This window comes from Zea mays, chromosome 10, assembly GCF_902167145.1.
Source record: "Zea mays cultivar B73 chromosome 10, Zm-B73-REFERENCE-NAM-5.0, whole genome shotgun sequence".
Taxonomy (NCBI): domain Eukaryota; kingdom Viridiplantae; phylum Streptophyta; class Magnoliopsida; order Poales; family Poaceae; genus Zea; species Zea mays.
In genome coordinates this window covers 124,187,469-124,204,884 of record NC_050105.1, presented here as the reverse complement: position 1 = coordinate 124,204,884, position 17,416 = coordinate 124,187,469, and the positions used below count along the sequence as shown (strand labels likewise).

Sequence of the window (17,416 nt, the reverse complement as noted above, 5' to 3'; positions counted from 1 at the left end):
GACGCCGACTGCGAGAAAACCAACGAGATGGTTAGAAATCATGTCTAATCGAAAGTTATATACCTAAATAAAAAAGAGCGCGTACCCATGCTTCCGCGTATTTGCCCAGGCTGCGGCTGCCTTGATGGTGGGAGGGACCTTGCATCATCAAACGCCGTTCCCGGCTAGCGTTGTGCGCCTCGTCCCACTCAGCCGAGCACCACCTCTGCACCATCTGTTCCCAGCACTTAGGATGCGCGGCGCACCAATAAGGAATCATCTAAAAAATACAAGTACACGGCATATCAGAAGATAAAATTAAGCATATTTAGTACCAATAATAAAGTTTTGTATTTACCTGCAAGTACTGGTCTGGAGTCAACGACATGGTTCGGGCGTCCTTCTTGCTCACCTTCTCCCCAAGGACGGAGCCGTGGTAAGTGACGATGGCCTGGATGCGCGCCTCGTAGTGCATGTCCACGATGAGCTTCTTACAGCTCGTGGTAGCCACCACATCCACCCTGGCCTCGTATCCAGCCTCGCATCTGAAGAAATCCTACATACAAAGACGATGTATCCATACATTATTTCAAGAATATGCAACAAATGCGACTTATTAAACAATATAGTGCGAGGAAGACTTACCCACAGCTCTTGCTTCACCCGCTCCGCCTTGTTGTTGAATTCCCTGTCGTCCCGATCTACTGCATCGGGGGCGACGGCGTAGTGGTCGAAGGTGTAGGCTGGGCCCGTCACTCCGGCGTACTCGACAAGTCCAGTAAAGTGTTCCCTGCATAGAAGGCCGAGGATGCCATTGGGGAGGCGGTCGTGACCCCCTGCACTCTCCAAAACCATCCAAGACCTGTTCAAGTGATTAAGATAAAGTATTAGTTTCTATTATTAATTTGAACATATAATATGAAAAAGCAACAACAACATCTAAACTTACCTACCTCTCCCCATCGGGTCGTATCAGCGGACGTCTGTCACGAAGTATGGGTCGCTGAGGAAGACTCGCGGGACCTCGCAAGTAGACGTTCCTCGAACCTGAGGAGCCAGAACCAGAGACATCCTGCTGAGCGGCGTCGTCGTCGTCGTCCTGCTGCGCCGCATCGTCATCGTCCTACTGTGCCGCATCGACAGTGGCTTGCTGCTCCACCTGTTGTTGTACGGCGTCGTCCTGCTGCGCCTCCTCCTCCGTCCTACGGGTGCTCCTCCTCCCCCTCCCCCTCCCCCTCCTCGTCCTCGTCCCACCGCCCACCATCTTTGTCCAACAACCTGCAATTAAGAGTAAGCAATTAAGCACAGATAAAAAATATGTATTTAGAAACATATGCAAAATAAATGAAATATAGCATTACATCGATTAAAAATAATCTTCATATGTGTTCGGGTTAGCCGGATCATAAGTGTCATCATCACTATCAACCATTTCATAGTCAACACCATCTAAAGGCGCAAGTTCGTCATTGGCATTGCCTTCAAGCATTTCTAAGTCATTCTCATTTTGCACCTCATCATCCTCCTCATCAACAACCATTTCAATATCTACTTCCATTCCGATCGCTTCGGTTAAGTCTATCTCAAATCGCCCTTCTAGCCCATCTTCTTGGAAGAACTCTCAGTCATATGTGTCCGGATCTAAGTTATAATCTTCATCGTTTGGAACAGGTAATTTACCGTGCGGTGATACCTTATACACAACATCCCAACCCTTAAGATATTCTTTCGTTTGGCACGCATATGGAAGATAATACACTTGTGTGGCCTGTTGGGCCACAATATAGACATCGTCTCCTGGTAAGGTAGAATCGTGTCGAATTTCGACTAGCCCAAGATTAGAATGTGTCCGTCTCGTAACTTCAGGGTCAAACCAATGACATTTGAATATCACTGGAGTAAGAGGTTTGGAACCATAAAAATTGAGTTCATATATTTCTTCAATTCTTCCATAATACTCGACCTCGTCAAGCCCGGGCGTAAAGACTCCAGAACACGTGGTTTTTTGATTGGGCTGACTTTGGTCGTAGCTTGTTGTGCGAAAATGGTATCCATTGACATCATACCCAAAAAAATTTCCTGACCCTATAGACAAAGTCATTGGCTACTTGTCTCAACTCGGCACTCATAGACGGCTCTCTTTGGCCCTGCAAGTTCAAACACGCTAGATTGTTATATTATTCGCACGTAAGAGCAACTTCAAATGACAAACTAAGCACGTACCTTACGTTTAAACCAGGAAATGAAATCGGGCAATCCATTTCCCACACCCTTTCTAAGAAGGGTATCATATTCCTGTGGAGTTGGGTCCCTTGATCGACGCCAGCATTCATGAAGAAATTGCTCCATGTATGGCGTCACCTCTTCAAGGTTGGTCAATACATATAGCATGATATGGCGCCACTCTTCATGTCTCAGGGTCTTGGTGGTTGAACCACTCGTGCTTCCGAGTTGCCCTCGAAAAATGCTGAGGTTCGATTCATTGCCGCCATCATTGTAACGAGGGGGTGGATTATGCACGCTCGACAGTTTGTCACCATAGTAAGTTGTTGTGAAGTTTGACACCTCCTCCAATATGTATGCCTCTGCAATGGAAGCCTCGATTTTGCATTTATTTCTACATTTCTTTCGGATAGTCTTTAGACATCTCTCGATTGGATAGCACCAATGTCCCTGCACGCCCCCCCCCATTCGTGCCTCATACGAGAGATGAAGAATCAAATGCCGCATCGGATTGAAGAAGCCGGGTGGAAAGATCTTCTCCAGCTTACACAGTAACACGGGTGCCATCCTTTCCAAGTCTGCAATCAGGGTCTGAGCTAACTCTTTTTCACAAAGCTGGCGGAAGAAATAGCTCAACTCTGCAAGCGCTAGCCAGACATGCTCAGGGACATAGCCTCGAACCATCGCCGAAAGAATTCGTTCAATCCATATGTGGAAGTCATGACTCTTCATCCCTAAGACTCGCAGAGTAGATAAGTTCACCCCCCTACTCAGGTTAGCTGCATACCCATCAGGGAACATTAACATCTTGATCCACTGTAGTACTTCCTTCCTCTGGGCCCTGCTCAGGACGAAATCAGCCTTAGGCCTTCTCCATGTCTTTCCACCACTAGGCGGCTTCATCTCCTGGTTTGGTCTATCACATAACTCTGCCAGATCCACTCTTGCCTTTACGTTATCCTTTGACTTATCAGGAATCTCCATAATTGTTGCCCAAAGTACCTCGGCGACATTCTTTTCAGTGTGCATCACGTCAATGTTGTGTGGAAGGAGTAGGTCATCATAATAGGGGAGCCGAGTCAAGCCCGACTTATGTGTCCACATATGTTGCTCACCATATCCCACAAAACCACCTTCTGGGTTGGCCACGAGACCATCTATCTGTTGGCGAACTTCGACACTAGTCATCATTGCAGGTGGGTGGTCTGTCACCACGACACCTTTCGTAAAGTTCTTGATGTCTAGTCGGAATGCATGGTCAGGAGGGAGAAATTGTCGATGTTTATCGAATGACGAATATTTGCCACCCTTCTTCAACCAAATGAACCTAAGAGCTTCCTTGCAAACTGGGCATGAGAACTTACCGTGAACACACCAAGCGCAAAATAGCCCATACGCCGGAAAGTCATGCATGGAGTACTGGTACCAAACATGCATTTTGAAGTTTGTCTTCGTAGCTCGGTCGTACGTCCATACCCCTTTCTCCCAAGCACGGACCAATTCATCAATCAAAGGCTCCATGTACACGCCCATTTTATTCCCCGGGTGTCCAGGAATTATCAACAACACGAATATGTTCTGTCTTTGAAAGCATACGTCGGGGGGGGGAGATTGATGGGGATAACGAACACGGGCCAACATGTGTATGGGGCAGCGGTCATTCCATAGGGATTGAACCCATCTGTGGCCAGCGCAACATGAACATTACGAGCCTCTTCGGCTTTCTCATGGTGAATGGCATCAAAGTGGGTCCATGCTTCACCATCGGATGCGTGAACCATCTTGTCAGGATTGTATCGTTTGCCTTTTTTGTGCCATGTCATCTGTTTCGCGGATTCCTCTGTCATGTATAGATGCTGGATCCTCGGTGTGAACGGAAGGTGGCGTAGGATTGTCACGGGGATGTCGAGCTGCCTCTTCTATCCATCACCAGAGCCTACCTCCATGAACCTAGACGATTTAAACTTCGGACAGTACTTTGCCTCAATGTGTTCTTTCCTAAATAGGACGCAGCCCTTCGGACAAGCATGTATCTGCTCATACGTCATCTTGAGTGCACGAGGAGTTTCTGTGCCTCGTACATGCTCTTTGGCAGAACGTGATCCTCCGAAAGCAGGCTGCCAATAACTGTCAACAAACCATCGAAGGCGTCTCGACTCATGCTGTACTGCGACTTGAACGCCATTATACGCCCAATGGCATCCAATTGAGAAACCTTTGTCTTGTCGTGAAGGGGTTTCTGTGCCGCGTCAAACATGTCGTAGAATGCCTTTGCGGTCGCATCTGGCTCGTCCTCCGTACGTCCTTCGGCAAACTATGCCTCATGATATTCGTTCAACATGCCCGCTACCCCGGCATCAGCATCGTAATCCTCGACGCGTTGTCTCACCACCTCCTCTCTCGTGCGATGCGCTTCACCATGGAAGATCCACCGAGTATAGTCCGGCGTAAATCCATTCTTCCAAATATGTTCTACCATGGCCTTCTTTGTTTTCCTTTTCCTGTTGGCACATTTGCTGCACGGACAAGGGACTAGACTCGCTCCTTTAGCAGCTTCGCCAAATGCTCGTTCCACGAAAGCATCGGTCTTCCTAATCCATTCAGGGGTGACATCATTACATCCTACGCGGCCCGTGTACATCCACTCACGGTCCTCCATCCTCTAACATATATAACCGAGTATAGTTTAATATAGACATGTAATGCATGTACACTACGTTCCTACCTTCTAATAGGTGAGGATATGTCCTAATCCCACCCGCGGTTGCGTAGATGGAGTTAGTTTCCATGCTCTACTCCGATCCGAGATAGAATTTTGGTAGCACCTCCCCGCTATTCTCCGGATACACGTCCTGGCAGGGAGAGTGTACTGTTCGGAGAACAACAGGGAGGTGACGCCGAAACTGTATCTCGGACCGGAGTAGAGCATGAAACTAACACCATCTACGCAACCGTGGGCTGTCCAAAAAACGTGGACAATTCAAAACTGATACATTTGTAGATATGCAAAGATCTGCATATCTACATCGTATCTCTTTCGAACGGGAGACGCCTAACTGGGTTACGTGATCTACGACCATGATGCGAAAATAGAGGTTATACCTAGGGTGGCGGTGGAGTCAGGCTAGTGGGGCTGTGGCGGGTCGGTGCAGTGGCGACGCGACGCGGTGCAGGCAGACCCGCAGCGGCTAGGAAGACAAGTATCTTCTCTGTAAAAAAGAAACACAAGTCTGTTAATACAAAAAAATCGACAGCACCTCCCCTGTACGTTGAGGTTTTTAAAACCTGCAAATAAAACTAACAGCACGATGGCTGACATGCACACAGTAAGAAGAAATTCACCTAAAGTATACACTACTAGCAGTTGTCACATTTCTTATTTCCCATTGCAAGCCATCACAATGCTTCATGATGGAGATGCGAATAACTTGGTAGATCCACAACTACATGGTGAATTGACGCATAAAAAGTTTATACCTCGCGTGGGGGCTACGATGGTACGCGTGGCGTGGCCAGGCGGCGGTGGCGGCGCACGAGGAGGCGGCCTCCGACGGCGGTGGTGGCGCGCGACGTTGGTGGCGGGGACACGGCGAGGGGCGCGGGCGAGGGGCACGGCGGGGGTGGGCGAGGGGCACGGTGGCACGGGCAAGGCGGGGGCGGGCGAGGGGCACGACGAGGGGCACGGCGGCGCGGGCACGGGCACGGCGAGCGCGGCGGGCGCGGGTGAGGGGCATGGCGGCGCGGGCGCGGGCACGGCGAGCGCGGCGGGCGCGGGTGAGGGGCACGGCGGGCGCAGCTGCGGGCACGGCGGCGAGGGCGCGGGTGCGGTGGGTGAGGGGCGCGGCGTCGGTGCGGGCACAGCGGACGCGGGCACGGCGGGCGCGGCACGGGCACGGCGGGCGCGACACGGGCACGGCCGTCGTGACGGTGGTGGGCAGGGGCGCGGTGGGCGAGGGCGCGGCGACGGTGAGGGCGCGGCGGCGGCGCGTGTGAGTGAGGAGAGTGAGAGAGTGAGGAAGAAAGCGCTGACCGTTTGGTATGTACACGTGCTTTTCCGAGTGCCCGTGATCCAGCACTCGGCAAAGTTTTTTTTAATTTTAAAATACGCTTTGCCGAGTGCCAGATCACTGGCACTCGGCAAAGACTCTTTCACTATTCTTTGCCGAGTGTTACCCAGCTGACACTCGGCAAAACCTACTTTGCCGAGTGTCAACCAGCTGACACTCGGCAAAGTACATTTGTATTTTTTTATTTTCCCAACCAAATTTTTTGTGGTGTGTCCCTACACTATGTAGACCTACATGTACCATTTTGGGACAATTATAGCTATGTTTTCAATAGCTAGTAGATTTAGTTCGTTTATTTGGATTTCTTCGGAAAATTCAGATTTGAACTGCAGGTCACTCGAAACTTGGAAAACCGTGCATGCAAAAATGATATTCATGCTACTTAGCACAAGTTACGACCGATTTCAGAAGCGGACCCGAAACTTCGAGCACCATGCTCACTCAACATGGTTGTGAACTTGTCATCCAGGTGTTTAAAAATTGTATAAAACACAAACAAAGTCAGAAAATCATGAAACATGTCCACGTGTCATGATATCATATGTAGAGGCTGTGATAAAAATTTGAAAATGTTTCGAGAAAGTTGTGAGACATTATGTGTAGAAACCTAAGAGAACTACACATGAAATCATAAAGTTTCAATGTGGAACTCTTAGGTTTGTACACATAGTGCATCACAGTTTTCTAAAAAAAATTCAAATTTTTATCACAGCCTCTACATATGATATCATGACACGTGGACAGGTTTCATGATTTTCTGACTTTGTTTGTGTTTTATACAATTTTTAAACACCTGGATGGCAAGTTCACAGCCACGTTGAATGAGCATGGTGCTCGAAGTTTCGGGTCCGCTCCTGAAATCAGTCGTAACTTGTGCTAAGTAGCATGGATATCTTTTTTGCATGCACGGTTTTCCAAGTTTCGAGTGACCTGCAGTTCAAATCTGAATTTTCCGAACAAATTCAAATAAACGAACTAAATCTACTAGCTATTGCAAACACTGGTATAATTGTCCCAAAATGGTACATGTACGTCTATATAGTGTAGGAACATACTACAAAAAATTTGGTGGCCAACATGTAAAAAACAAAAATATGCTTTGTCGAGTGTTTATAGAAGGCACTCGGTAAAGAGTTCTTTGCCGAGTGCCCAGTATTTGGCACTCGGCAAAAAAGCCCTTTTGCCGAGTGCCAGTCCTCGGCTCTCGGCAAAGGCTGACGACCGTCAGCTTTAGGACGGCCGTTTGCCGAGAGCCTTCTTTGCCGAGTGTCCTGCGCTCGATAAATCAGCTCGTTACAGAGAGCCGGACTTTGCCGAGTGCGGCTCTCGGCAAAACCTTCTTTACCGAGTGCCCGACAAAAGTCACTCGGCAAAGAGTCCGACACTCGACAAAGTCTCGGATTCCGGTAGTGAATCCTTGAACTTAGGGTTTAGAAAACCCTAGTATGAGAGGATTACTCTCTGAATTTCTCGATCTAATCTGGCTCGGGGTGATAGACAACGAGGTAAATCTGAGTCTAATCACTTTGATCCGAGACGACCTTTCTTTGATTAAAACAAATGCGGATTAGCAGATTTAGGGGCTTAGGAATTGATCCTAGCCACCCTAGAATCTAACACTGCTGAGTTCTGACCTGCGTTGCGGATTCGAAGTCCGTGGGGGCTTGCAAGAGAATCGAGCAGTTTGGTGAGGGAATGAGGGCGCTCACCTAACGACTGCTCACGCGGACCGGCGGCAGTACTCGTCATTGTCAGCAGTACAAATACCTCACTTGCTAACCCATCGCATCGCCGAGCTGTTCGGTGACGAGTGGTAGCTAGCTAGCTAGCTACTACTGTAGTAGGTAAAGCCTGCGGCGCTCGAGCGAGCAGGAAGGCAAAGGCAAGCATGGCCGGGGGTGGCTTCGCCGTGGCTGATGGCCCGTCCGTCGACTACGGCGGCCAGGTGACCTTCTCGGTCGTCGTGACCTGCCTCATGGCGGCCTCCGGCGGCCTCATCTTCGGCTACGACATCGGCATCTCGGGGGGCGTGACGGCGATGGAGTCGTTCCTGTCGGCCTTCTTCCCGGGGGTGCTGCGCAGGATGGCCGCGGCGCGGCGGGACGAGTACTGCGTCTACGACAGCCACGTCCTCACGGCGTTCACCTCGTCGCTGTACCTGGCCGGGCTGGCCGCCTCTCTCGTCGCCAGCCGCGTCACCAGGGCGATCGGCAGGCAGGCCGTCATGCTCGCGGGCGGCGCGCTCTTCTTCGCCGGCGCCGCCGTCAACGCCGCCGCCGTCAACGTCGCTATGCTCATCGTCGGACGCATGCTGCTGGGCTTCGGCATCGGCTTTACCAACCAGGTCTTGTCGGCACCTCCATCCGATCCGATTGTTTTTCCTTGTTAATTAACACAAGTACTGATACCCCCTCCTAATAACAATTAATAAATGGAAAGAATTTGGCATTAGTTCATCCCTATGAATAGGGATAAAGGAAGGAAAGAATAAATAAATAACCTTTTTGTATTGTATTGTCCTACTCTTCTATCCTCGGGAGAGGTATACTTAAAAAAGAATAAAGGGTTAATTCGTTCTTGATAGCCATTTCCTTAACAAGTGAATGGGAACATACTTTAGACCGGAATCTAAAAAAAGTACTGCTTGATCATTTCCACCAATTTCAAGTCCTTATTATGATTCCTTTTATGAGAAAAAATGTCTAATGATTTAGATTCTCTCATTACTAATCCTGTATGTACTTTAGTGTTTCTAATCCCTCACTAACTTTTGATGGATTGCCTTATGGTTATAAGTTTAAATTATAGTAATAACTCAAAATATTCTAGTAATGGAACGATAGTTCAGCTTGTGCGGTCACTATCTGAGGCTGATGAACGACTACCGTAATCTGGCTGGGTACCCATTGGGGCTATATTGGACAGAATCCCATAGTAATATAATGTAGTGTAAATATATACTACTAACACTTAAGCAAGCTTTAGATGATAGGTGACCCACACTGTGTGTGTGCCCTTCAATTAGTGTGCATGGACAAACCATGAAACTAATACCCCTACACATGCCCTAATAAAAGTGTACTTTTTATTATCTTGATGTGTTGTTGTTGTCAGCTTATAGTTAGGTAGATGGATAGATGAAGCTACACTACAAACCTACCCAGCTGTCTATAACATTATCAGCGCGTACAAGTAGTTAGCGTTCTTCTTGACAGGAATTCAATTAGAAAACTAAGCAATGCTGCTGCAGAAAAATGGTAAAAAAAATATCTCATTGTGGTTTTGGCTTTCGGCATATTGGCGTTTCTTCTCAGTGGACGCCGAATATATTATGTTTCACAAAACAAGCATATAGCCAATTGTTTGCTAGGATACTAGGAATAGGATACTCTGATTACTCTCTGGTAAAATGAATTCCTGCACAAGAGATGAGGCGATAGGTGCTTTGCACCTCCACCAAAGGAGACAGGAGAGTAGCTGGCCAATTGCCATGCCCAAAAGAAGCAGAGGAGATGGGAAAGGTTGTTGCGACGGCACCGTCCTACGACACTCCTGCTTCGTTTGCTCACTGTCTCTCGAGGTAGCTAGGACTAGTGGTTGGTTTTGAGCCAGCACATCGCTCTCAAGCGCCGACCTGACGGGATAGCGATGCCTAAGATGGCGTCATCCTGCCGGCTTTCTTGGGGTAGTTGGCTGTCCTTTCTAACATCCAGGATCCCAAGTGTTTTACTTCACACGCATGAGTGACGAATGCATGGCAGGCGGCGCCGGTGTACCTGGCGGAGACGGCGCCGGCCAAGTGGCGGGGCGCCTTCACGACGGGGTTCCAGCTCTTCCTCAGCATCGGCAACCTGGCGGCGAACCTGGTGAACTACGGCACCTCGCGCATCCCGGCGTGGGGGTGGCGCCTCTCGCTGGGCCTGGCCGCGGCGCCCGCCGCCGTCATCCTCGCGGGGGCGCTGCTCATCCCGGACACGCCCAGCAGCCTCCTCGTGCGCGGGCGCGCGGAGGAGGCCCGCGCCGCGCTGCGGCGCGTCAGGGGCGCCAAGGCGGACGTGGACGCGGAGCTGGAGGACGTGGCCCGCGCCGTGGAGGCCGCGCGCGCGCACGAGCAGGGCGCGTTCCGCAGGATCCTCCGGCGGGAGCACCGGCACCACCTGGCCGTGGCCGTGGCGGTCCCGCTGTTCCAGCAGCTCACGGGGGTCATCGTCATCGCCTTCTTCTCGCCCGTGCTGTTCCAGACGGCCGGGTTCGGCAGCAACGCCGCGCTCATGGGCGCCGTCATCCTCGGCGCCGTCAACCTCGCCTCCACGCTCCTGTCCATCGTCACGGTCGACCGGTACGGCCGGCGGCCGCTGTTCCTCACCGGCGGCTTCGTCATGATCATCTGCCAGGTCGCGGTCGCGTGGATCATGGGGTCCCAGATCGGGGCCGACGGCGGGTCCGCGATGGCCAGGCCCTACTCCCTCGCGGTGCTGGCGCTGACGTGCGTCTTCTCGGCGGCGTTCGGCTGGTCGTGGGGCCCGCTGACCTGGGTGATCCCTGGCGAGATATTCCCCGTGGAGATCCGGTCGGCGGGGCAGGGCGTCAGCGTGGCCGTCAACCTGGGCGCCACGTTCCTGCTCACGCAGACGTTCCTCTCCATGCTGTGCACGCTCAAGTACGCCACCTTCATCTACTACGCGGCCTGGGTAGCCGTCATGACCGCCTTCGTCGTGGCGTTCCTGCCGGAGACCAAGGGGGTACCGCTCGAGGCCATGGGCGCCATCTGGGAGCGCCACTGGTACTGGAGACGGTTCGTGCAGCCTTCTGTTGCGGAGGACCCCTGATGAGTGATGAGTGACTGATGCGGCCTTCTGTTGTGGACGTGACACGCTTCCGGACGTTGTGTGTGTCAATGGTTGCAGTGTGGTCGTCGTCTGAGGAAGAGTTGTCTGTGGACGAAGGCTGAAAGCCAATGCGTGTGCCCTGTCCGTGGTTTTTCTAATACAGGAATACGTCATGCAAAGTTGTTAAATGTTAACCGAACGTTCGCAGTGATATCGATGTTATATTTAAGTTTTAACAATAGCGGTAACAACAACGACTCCGTGGCCCAATGGTCAAGGCGCGGGTCTATTTTATTCTTGACGTTGACATCTACTGCCAACACAGCTACAGAAAACAATCTGGATGTTCTTCATTTCCAGAGGTTTTGTTACCAGATGGTACACAAAATCTGGTCCACACTTTTGCAAACTCTGAATATACAGTCTTCGTTTCCAAAGTATTGGAGCCTTTGCATCACCAACAGCACAAAACAAAATATCATATCTATGATGCCATAATCCCAGAAACGAGTCCAAAATAATTACTGCATAAGTTCTCAGTTCGGTTGTACTAATACATAGCATAATAATGTAGCATGTCTTCTTTTCAAAACTATGTACCTTTGGAATCATCGACAGCACAAGCAAAACATCCTATATGATGCCATAGTCCCAGAAACGAGTCCAAAAATAATTGTTGCATAAGTTCTCAGTTCGGATGGCATAACATAATAATGTAGCATGGATCACAGATGAGATCACACACCCGCGTATCAGATGATACGGAGGTAACCGGATCAGATTCTGCTGACTCCAAATTATATTAGACTAACGACACCCAACATAAATTATGATCCCCAACACGATTCGAGAACCAAGAGGTCAAGAAATGCACTCTGTGTGCTGCTTCAGTGACGACTGGCGAGGGGGCGCTGCTAGCCAGTGCGAATTAGAGCAGCCCAGAACAATCAGATCAGCGCGATGCTGCTCTCACCGCCAGGGGGCTTCCGGATGCCGCCAAGGTATTCTCGGGGAGCTGGCGTTCCATCGGCGAAGATGTCACTGCCGCTCATCTCCTTAAGCTTCGCAGAGCTCAGAGACTTCTCGGCCGAGGCAGGGACGTCCTCCTTGAAGATGTTGTTACCTGTCAGCTCCTGGAACTTCTGGTTGTGGATTTTCTTTGCTGTCTTCACTACAGGCTCTTCGCTGAAAGAGATGTTGCTTGGACCTCCGGCAGGCTGCGACATAAGTTTACATAGATTCAGAGGGTAAGATATTCATGCTAACATGATGAAAAGCATCTAGCTACTGATCAAAGGGGTGAATACAATGGTTTCCCAAGAATATCAAGTCATATGAGGACAAAATCAACCAAACATGATGAATTGTTCTCCGCAATGCTGTTAGCCTAGCTAGTGTATTTCATTCGAGAGCTCGCAAACGAATTCTTTGTAGCATAAACACCAAAATTTTCTTTTGCATATTATCCTATGGAATGATGGTACAAATATAACTATTAAGCATATCAATTCAGTACATTATCATGCTAGAGAAGATGCAAGCAAGAATACATTATCAAGCCCAGATTCGAATTCTGATTTCTTGGTCAGACATTTTTACCATAAACAGATTTAATTGCTACTATAAAAGGCAGCAGCATTCACTAATAATCTAACATAGTATTCAGCAGGTAGGTATGCAAACCACAGTGCCACATTCACGCAAGCACATCGAATAGGGATAACTAGTTATGCAGTACAGAATTAGGAATGTTTGCAGTACAAAGTTATATTACAATGGTTGGTAACTCAAATATTTGCATCATTGGAACATAAAACAAATATAGCCATACAAATAACTGTGCAAAATGAAATACTAGCCTGCAATGTTCAGCCATGTGCAAACCATATAAAGTTGAAGACGACATTTGTTTCCAAGAAATGAAGAGCCAATTTTCCTATATTATGTCTTTGACTGGCTAACCAGTAGTGCATATACAGCCAAGAAATGAATAAAATGTACATCAAAACATCGATCGGAGAGTCATTTTCTGATGTCACTTACATTAGATACTTTAACTGATGTGTGGACGCTTCGCTGTGGAAGTGAAAAATCGACATTTCCTTGTAGCTCCATGTTACGAGCAGCCAATGGCCTCGCTGGAATCTCAGGAGGCGGACCAAAGATGTCACTCCCACTAAGCTCCTTGGTCTTGGCTTCAGAAAGCTGCTTATTGATTTTAGCATCAGCATCTTCCAGGGTGCCACTAAGCTCTCGCTGCTTAGCCACCTCAGGTATCGACGATGGCTTCTTTGGTGAAACACTTCCATCAGCGCTAAATGAAATCTGGCTTATTCCAGTCACAGTTTGCTGTCATGAAAAGGTGAATCACATAGTAAGAAAACAGTTCTGTGATATAGAACCAATCGATGCAAGATAATCAGAGATACAAAATCTAGTCAAGCATCAACGTTACATAAACCTAAACTTAGCACAATGTGGGAAATATAAGCTCTAGAAGATGCATTTCCTTTGAAATATCAGTTACAGTGCACTTTCTTAACAGAAGTGTAAGCATCACCTGCATTCCATCCACATAAACATAAATATGTACTGGGATGGATCAGCACAGTAATGCTAAGAAAGCGAGAATAGGTTTCAGTAGAAGGATCTGAATAACACCAGTACCTGGTACATCCTCAAGGAAGTCTTGTTAGCAGGATTTGAAGCCTCTGCATCACCATTTTCACTCTTCTCAGCAAAAATCCCACTCCCACCCATCTCTTTCAACTTTGAGCCAGAGCAAAATTTCCTTTCACTATAATAGGTCAACACGAAGGTTAGTGTTCAGTACATTTTATCTCTGAAGAAGCGACAAATAAATTTGGAAGGTATGCTGAAAATTACATAGACTAGAACATCCACAGCTACTTTTCTACCGTTGTCCAATGCAAGCACTCCATCACAGAATTGTCAGGTACACATTTTCATGTAAAACATGAATTTCTAAAAGAGACATTTACAAGGTTTGTCACAGTTGCCTGAAAATTTTCATCATCATCCAATGTAAAACAAAAGTGTATACTTTCATAAATACCAAAAGGAACATGTTAAACAGGCAGTGACACCGCTACAGCTTATATCAGGACGTCGGTGTGCACAGCCCACTATCACATCGTAGATCTGGAAAAAAAATCTATAAATTTCAAGTTGGGCGCTTACGTTCTGCATCCCTGAAATCACTTTCAGTCAGTACTAAAAATTTGGAGTTTACCGCCATCTACAATACACTACTGATGCCATGAAGTTGGACACTAGCAGTGTCAAACGCTTGCACTGTACCCCATGCGCACGGCCCAGCATTCACATGAACCAACCGCCTGCAAGCGACTGCCCTCCAGCTACCATCATGGGAAGGCAGTCGCAAGGATTGAAACACGCAGCTGCCACTCCTCACTAAACCCCATCCGCTCTAGCGTTTCTCGTCAAAACCAGAGCAACCAAGCTCTACGTTTGAAATGAGAAATCGACTGGATCGGCAGGAGCATACATCCGAACAAAGCACGCACGCACGCACACATAGATACGCATCGCTAGATCAGATCGGAATCGAACTAACAACTAACGGATGAGCACGGAATGCGGAAAGGGGATGCCTCAGATCTCACCTCTTGCTCAGATCCTCGGCCTCCTGCTCGGTGACCGGCGCGCCGAACATCGCCGGCGTAATCCCCGCGGCCGGCTGCTCACACACCATCAACCCCAAGTCAGCCGCATAGCGCAGAAACAGATTAACAATCAATTCACAACACACCGACACGGGTATCAATAGGGCGACAACAAACCTTGAGGCTGGGGCGGGAGGACGCGGCCGGCGAGGCAGATGCGTCAGGGCCCGTGGCCGACCAGGAGAGAAGGTCGGCCGTGTTGGTGTGCGACTTCCGAACTGGCACCGCTCTCTCCATTGCTCTGAGCGGCGGCAGCTACGATACGACGAGATCGAGGATGCTTTCGCTCGGCCACTACCGCCTGCCTGCTCAGCTCGTCAGGTGTCACGCTTCCCCTCGCGATTTCTTCGCAAGTGATAGGCAGACACCTCTCGTTTCGAAATTTTTTGCCGGCGACACCGCTGCCTGCCACTGGTTTGTACTGGTACTGGTACACATCCATGCCTGTTCCCCCCACGAAACAGTGACGATGAATAGACTGGCATGTGGGACCATATGGTACTGGAGCCACCTGTCGGTGGTTATTGGCTCCTAGGAGCAGGTTCGACTTCGAAGGCGTCTGGTGGGGAGCAGCGGATCCCGGATCTGTGTGTTCGAAAGGTTTTAGCGTTTCTTAGGAGACGTGGTCGATGATGAGTGGGTGTGATGGACCAATAGATTCGGATGCTAATGTAGAGGATCCTCACCGAGCGAGGTGACGGTGGGCACGTTGGCTCGCCGCTCCAGACGGTGTGCGCTGCGGGCTACTGGCTGCAGTCATCGGCCGTGGTAGCCTCGCAGCCTTCTCTCTTTTCGCACGGAAGCTACGCTCAAGCATTGACAGAATGACAGCTTGGGCTCACGTGGGGCCAGGCTGTTAGCACAACACATAATAGCAAGTTTAATATTGACTCTAACTCATTGACATGTTATTTAGAACCAACAATAAATATTATGTTTTAATTTGTATCGACTTCTGCTGCTTTTATAGTGGTCTCTATAAACACATTCATATAATAAAGCTGGTTATTCTGTCTCTTTGTCTTCTACCTTTTTGTCTTGGAGCCCGTGTAGCATCTAGCTCTTACATAAGAGACCACTTCCTCTACTTTTATATCTCTCTCCTCCACATAAGCAAAAATGACATGTAAGCAGGATTAGAACCCATTATTATACTTTTCCTAAGGGCAGACACAATGGTTCCAAATCAGCTCTCTATAAAGATCGTGTCCAGTAGTTCGCTCATATGGTCAAAAAAACACTGTTTTGCACTATAACATTGTTCATAGAGTAAAGTTTGAATACGAGTATAATTGTCGGTGTTTTGGACCCACGAGGACCCTCAACCAACTAGTGAATTTGTTGGTGCGTGTCCCTGCCCAGATGGGTTGATGCAAGATGGAACACAAGAGGGGAATGAGGCTTATGTTATCTTGCACCGGGGTGCTCGTAGTAGGGGTTACAAGCGTCGCGAGGGAGCGAGAGAGAAAGAGAGGGTGCGGCCTTGAGGTGAGCTGTCTGAGTCCGCCTCTACCGCGACTCTCCTACTCTGCCTGCCTCTGCTCGTTCGTACGTCGCCTGTTCGTACGTCGCGTCCCCCCCTTCCTTAGGAAGGCCCTGGACATCCCCTTTTATAGATACAAAGAGATGTCCAGCTATACAATTGGGGTGTAGCTATGAGCTAACGTGGTTGGCGGAGAAATGACTTGAGTCTGTACATGTACCAACGTGGCCGTCGGAGAAGTGCCTTGAGTCCTGTAGAAGCATAGCTGGCGGTGCGGCATGGATGCTGCTGACGTTCCCCTGCTTCCGTAGGAGGTTGGGAGTAATCTGACGTCATGGGCGCACGCGGGGAACCATCATTACATGTTACCGGAGTAGCCTTAGATGGGACACTGGTCTTGTCCCTTCATAGCCTGAGGTAGCTAGCTAGGAGTAGGGTAATGATGTATCCCCTGCAGCGTAGTCGGTCTGAGGCTGAGGTCGGGCGAGGCGGAGACTTCTCCTGAGGCCGAGGCCGAGGTCGGGCGAGGATGTGACTCCTCCCGAGGCCGAGGCCTGAGGTCGGGCGAGGCGGAGCTCCCTGTTGCGCCCGAGGCTGAACTTGGGAGAGGTCACGACTTACTGTTGCTAGTCTTGCCCTGGTGGTTGGCACAGTAGCCGGAGCGGGGCGAACAGTGTTGTCTTCCTGTCAGAACGGTTAGTAAAGGGGCGAAGTGACCGCAGTCACTTCGACCTTGCCGACTGAGGCACGCGTGTCAGGATAAGGTGTCAGGCGATCCCCGCATTAAATGCGCATGCGATACGGTCGGTTGGTAGGGCGATCCGGCCGAGGTCGCTGCACGACAAAGTCTGCCCGAGCTGGGCTTCGGGCGAGCCGAGGGTGCGTCTGCTGACTGAGGGGACCCTCGGTTTAGGCGTGAGTCCGTTCGGGGCTACCGTCCTTGCCCGAGGCTGGGCTCGGATGAGGTCGTGTCCCTTGGCAGACGAGGCCTGCGCTTTATCAGTCGTTTATGGTTTGTTCTGAAGATGTTTTCCAGCCGAATTAAGGAGCATTGGGGGTACCCCTAATAAAGGTCCCCGACAATAATGATGGGTAATTTGTTGGACAGTATCTATCCTATGTGGTAAT

The 17,416-nt window shown here is 49.6% G+C and overlaps 2 protein-coding genes across 2 annotated transcripts; one reads left to right on the top strand and one right to left on the bottom strand.

Moving 5' to 3' along the window:
- Positions 1-8,067: 8,067 nt before the first annotated feature.
- On the top strand, positions 8,068-11,330 carry LOC100283132 (sugar transport protein 5). The gene is made up of 2 exons (NM_001156034.2): positions 8,068-8,613; positions 10,031-11,330. The coding sequence occupies exons 1-2, from the start codon at positions 8,158-8,160 to the stop codon at positions 11,096-11,098; spliced, it is 1,524 nt and encodes a 507-aa protein (NP_001149506.2). The 5' UTR covers positions 8,068-8,157; the 3' UTR covers positions 11,099-11,330.
- Positions 11,331-11,580: 250 nt separating this feature from the next.
- LOC100277155 (uncharacterized) lies at positions 11,581-15,255 on the bottom strand. Its single transcript, NM_001150805.2, has 5 exons — positions 14,923-15,255; positions 14,746-14,819; positions 13,766-13,895; positions 13,142-13,447; positions 11,581-12,315 (listed from the first exon to the last, which is right to left on the bottom strand). Exons 1-5 carry the CDS (start codon positions 15,040-15,042, stop codon positions 12,046-12,048), a joined length of 900 nt encoding a protein of 299 aa, NP_001144277.2. The 5' UTR covers positions 15,043-15,255; the 3' UTR covers positions 11,581-12,045.
- Positions 15,256-17,416: the final 2,161 nt, after the last annotated feature.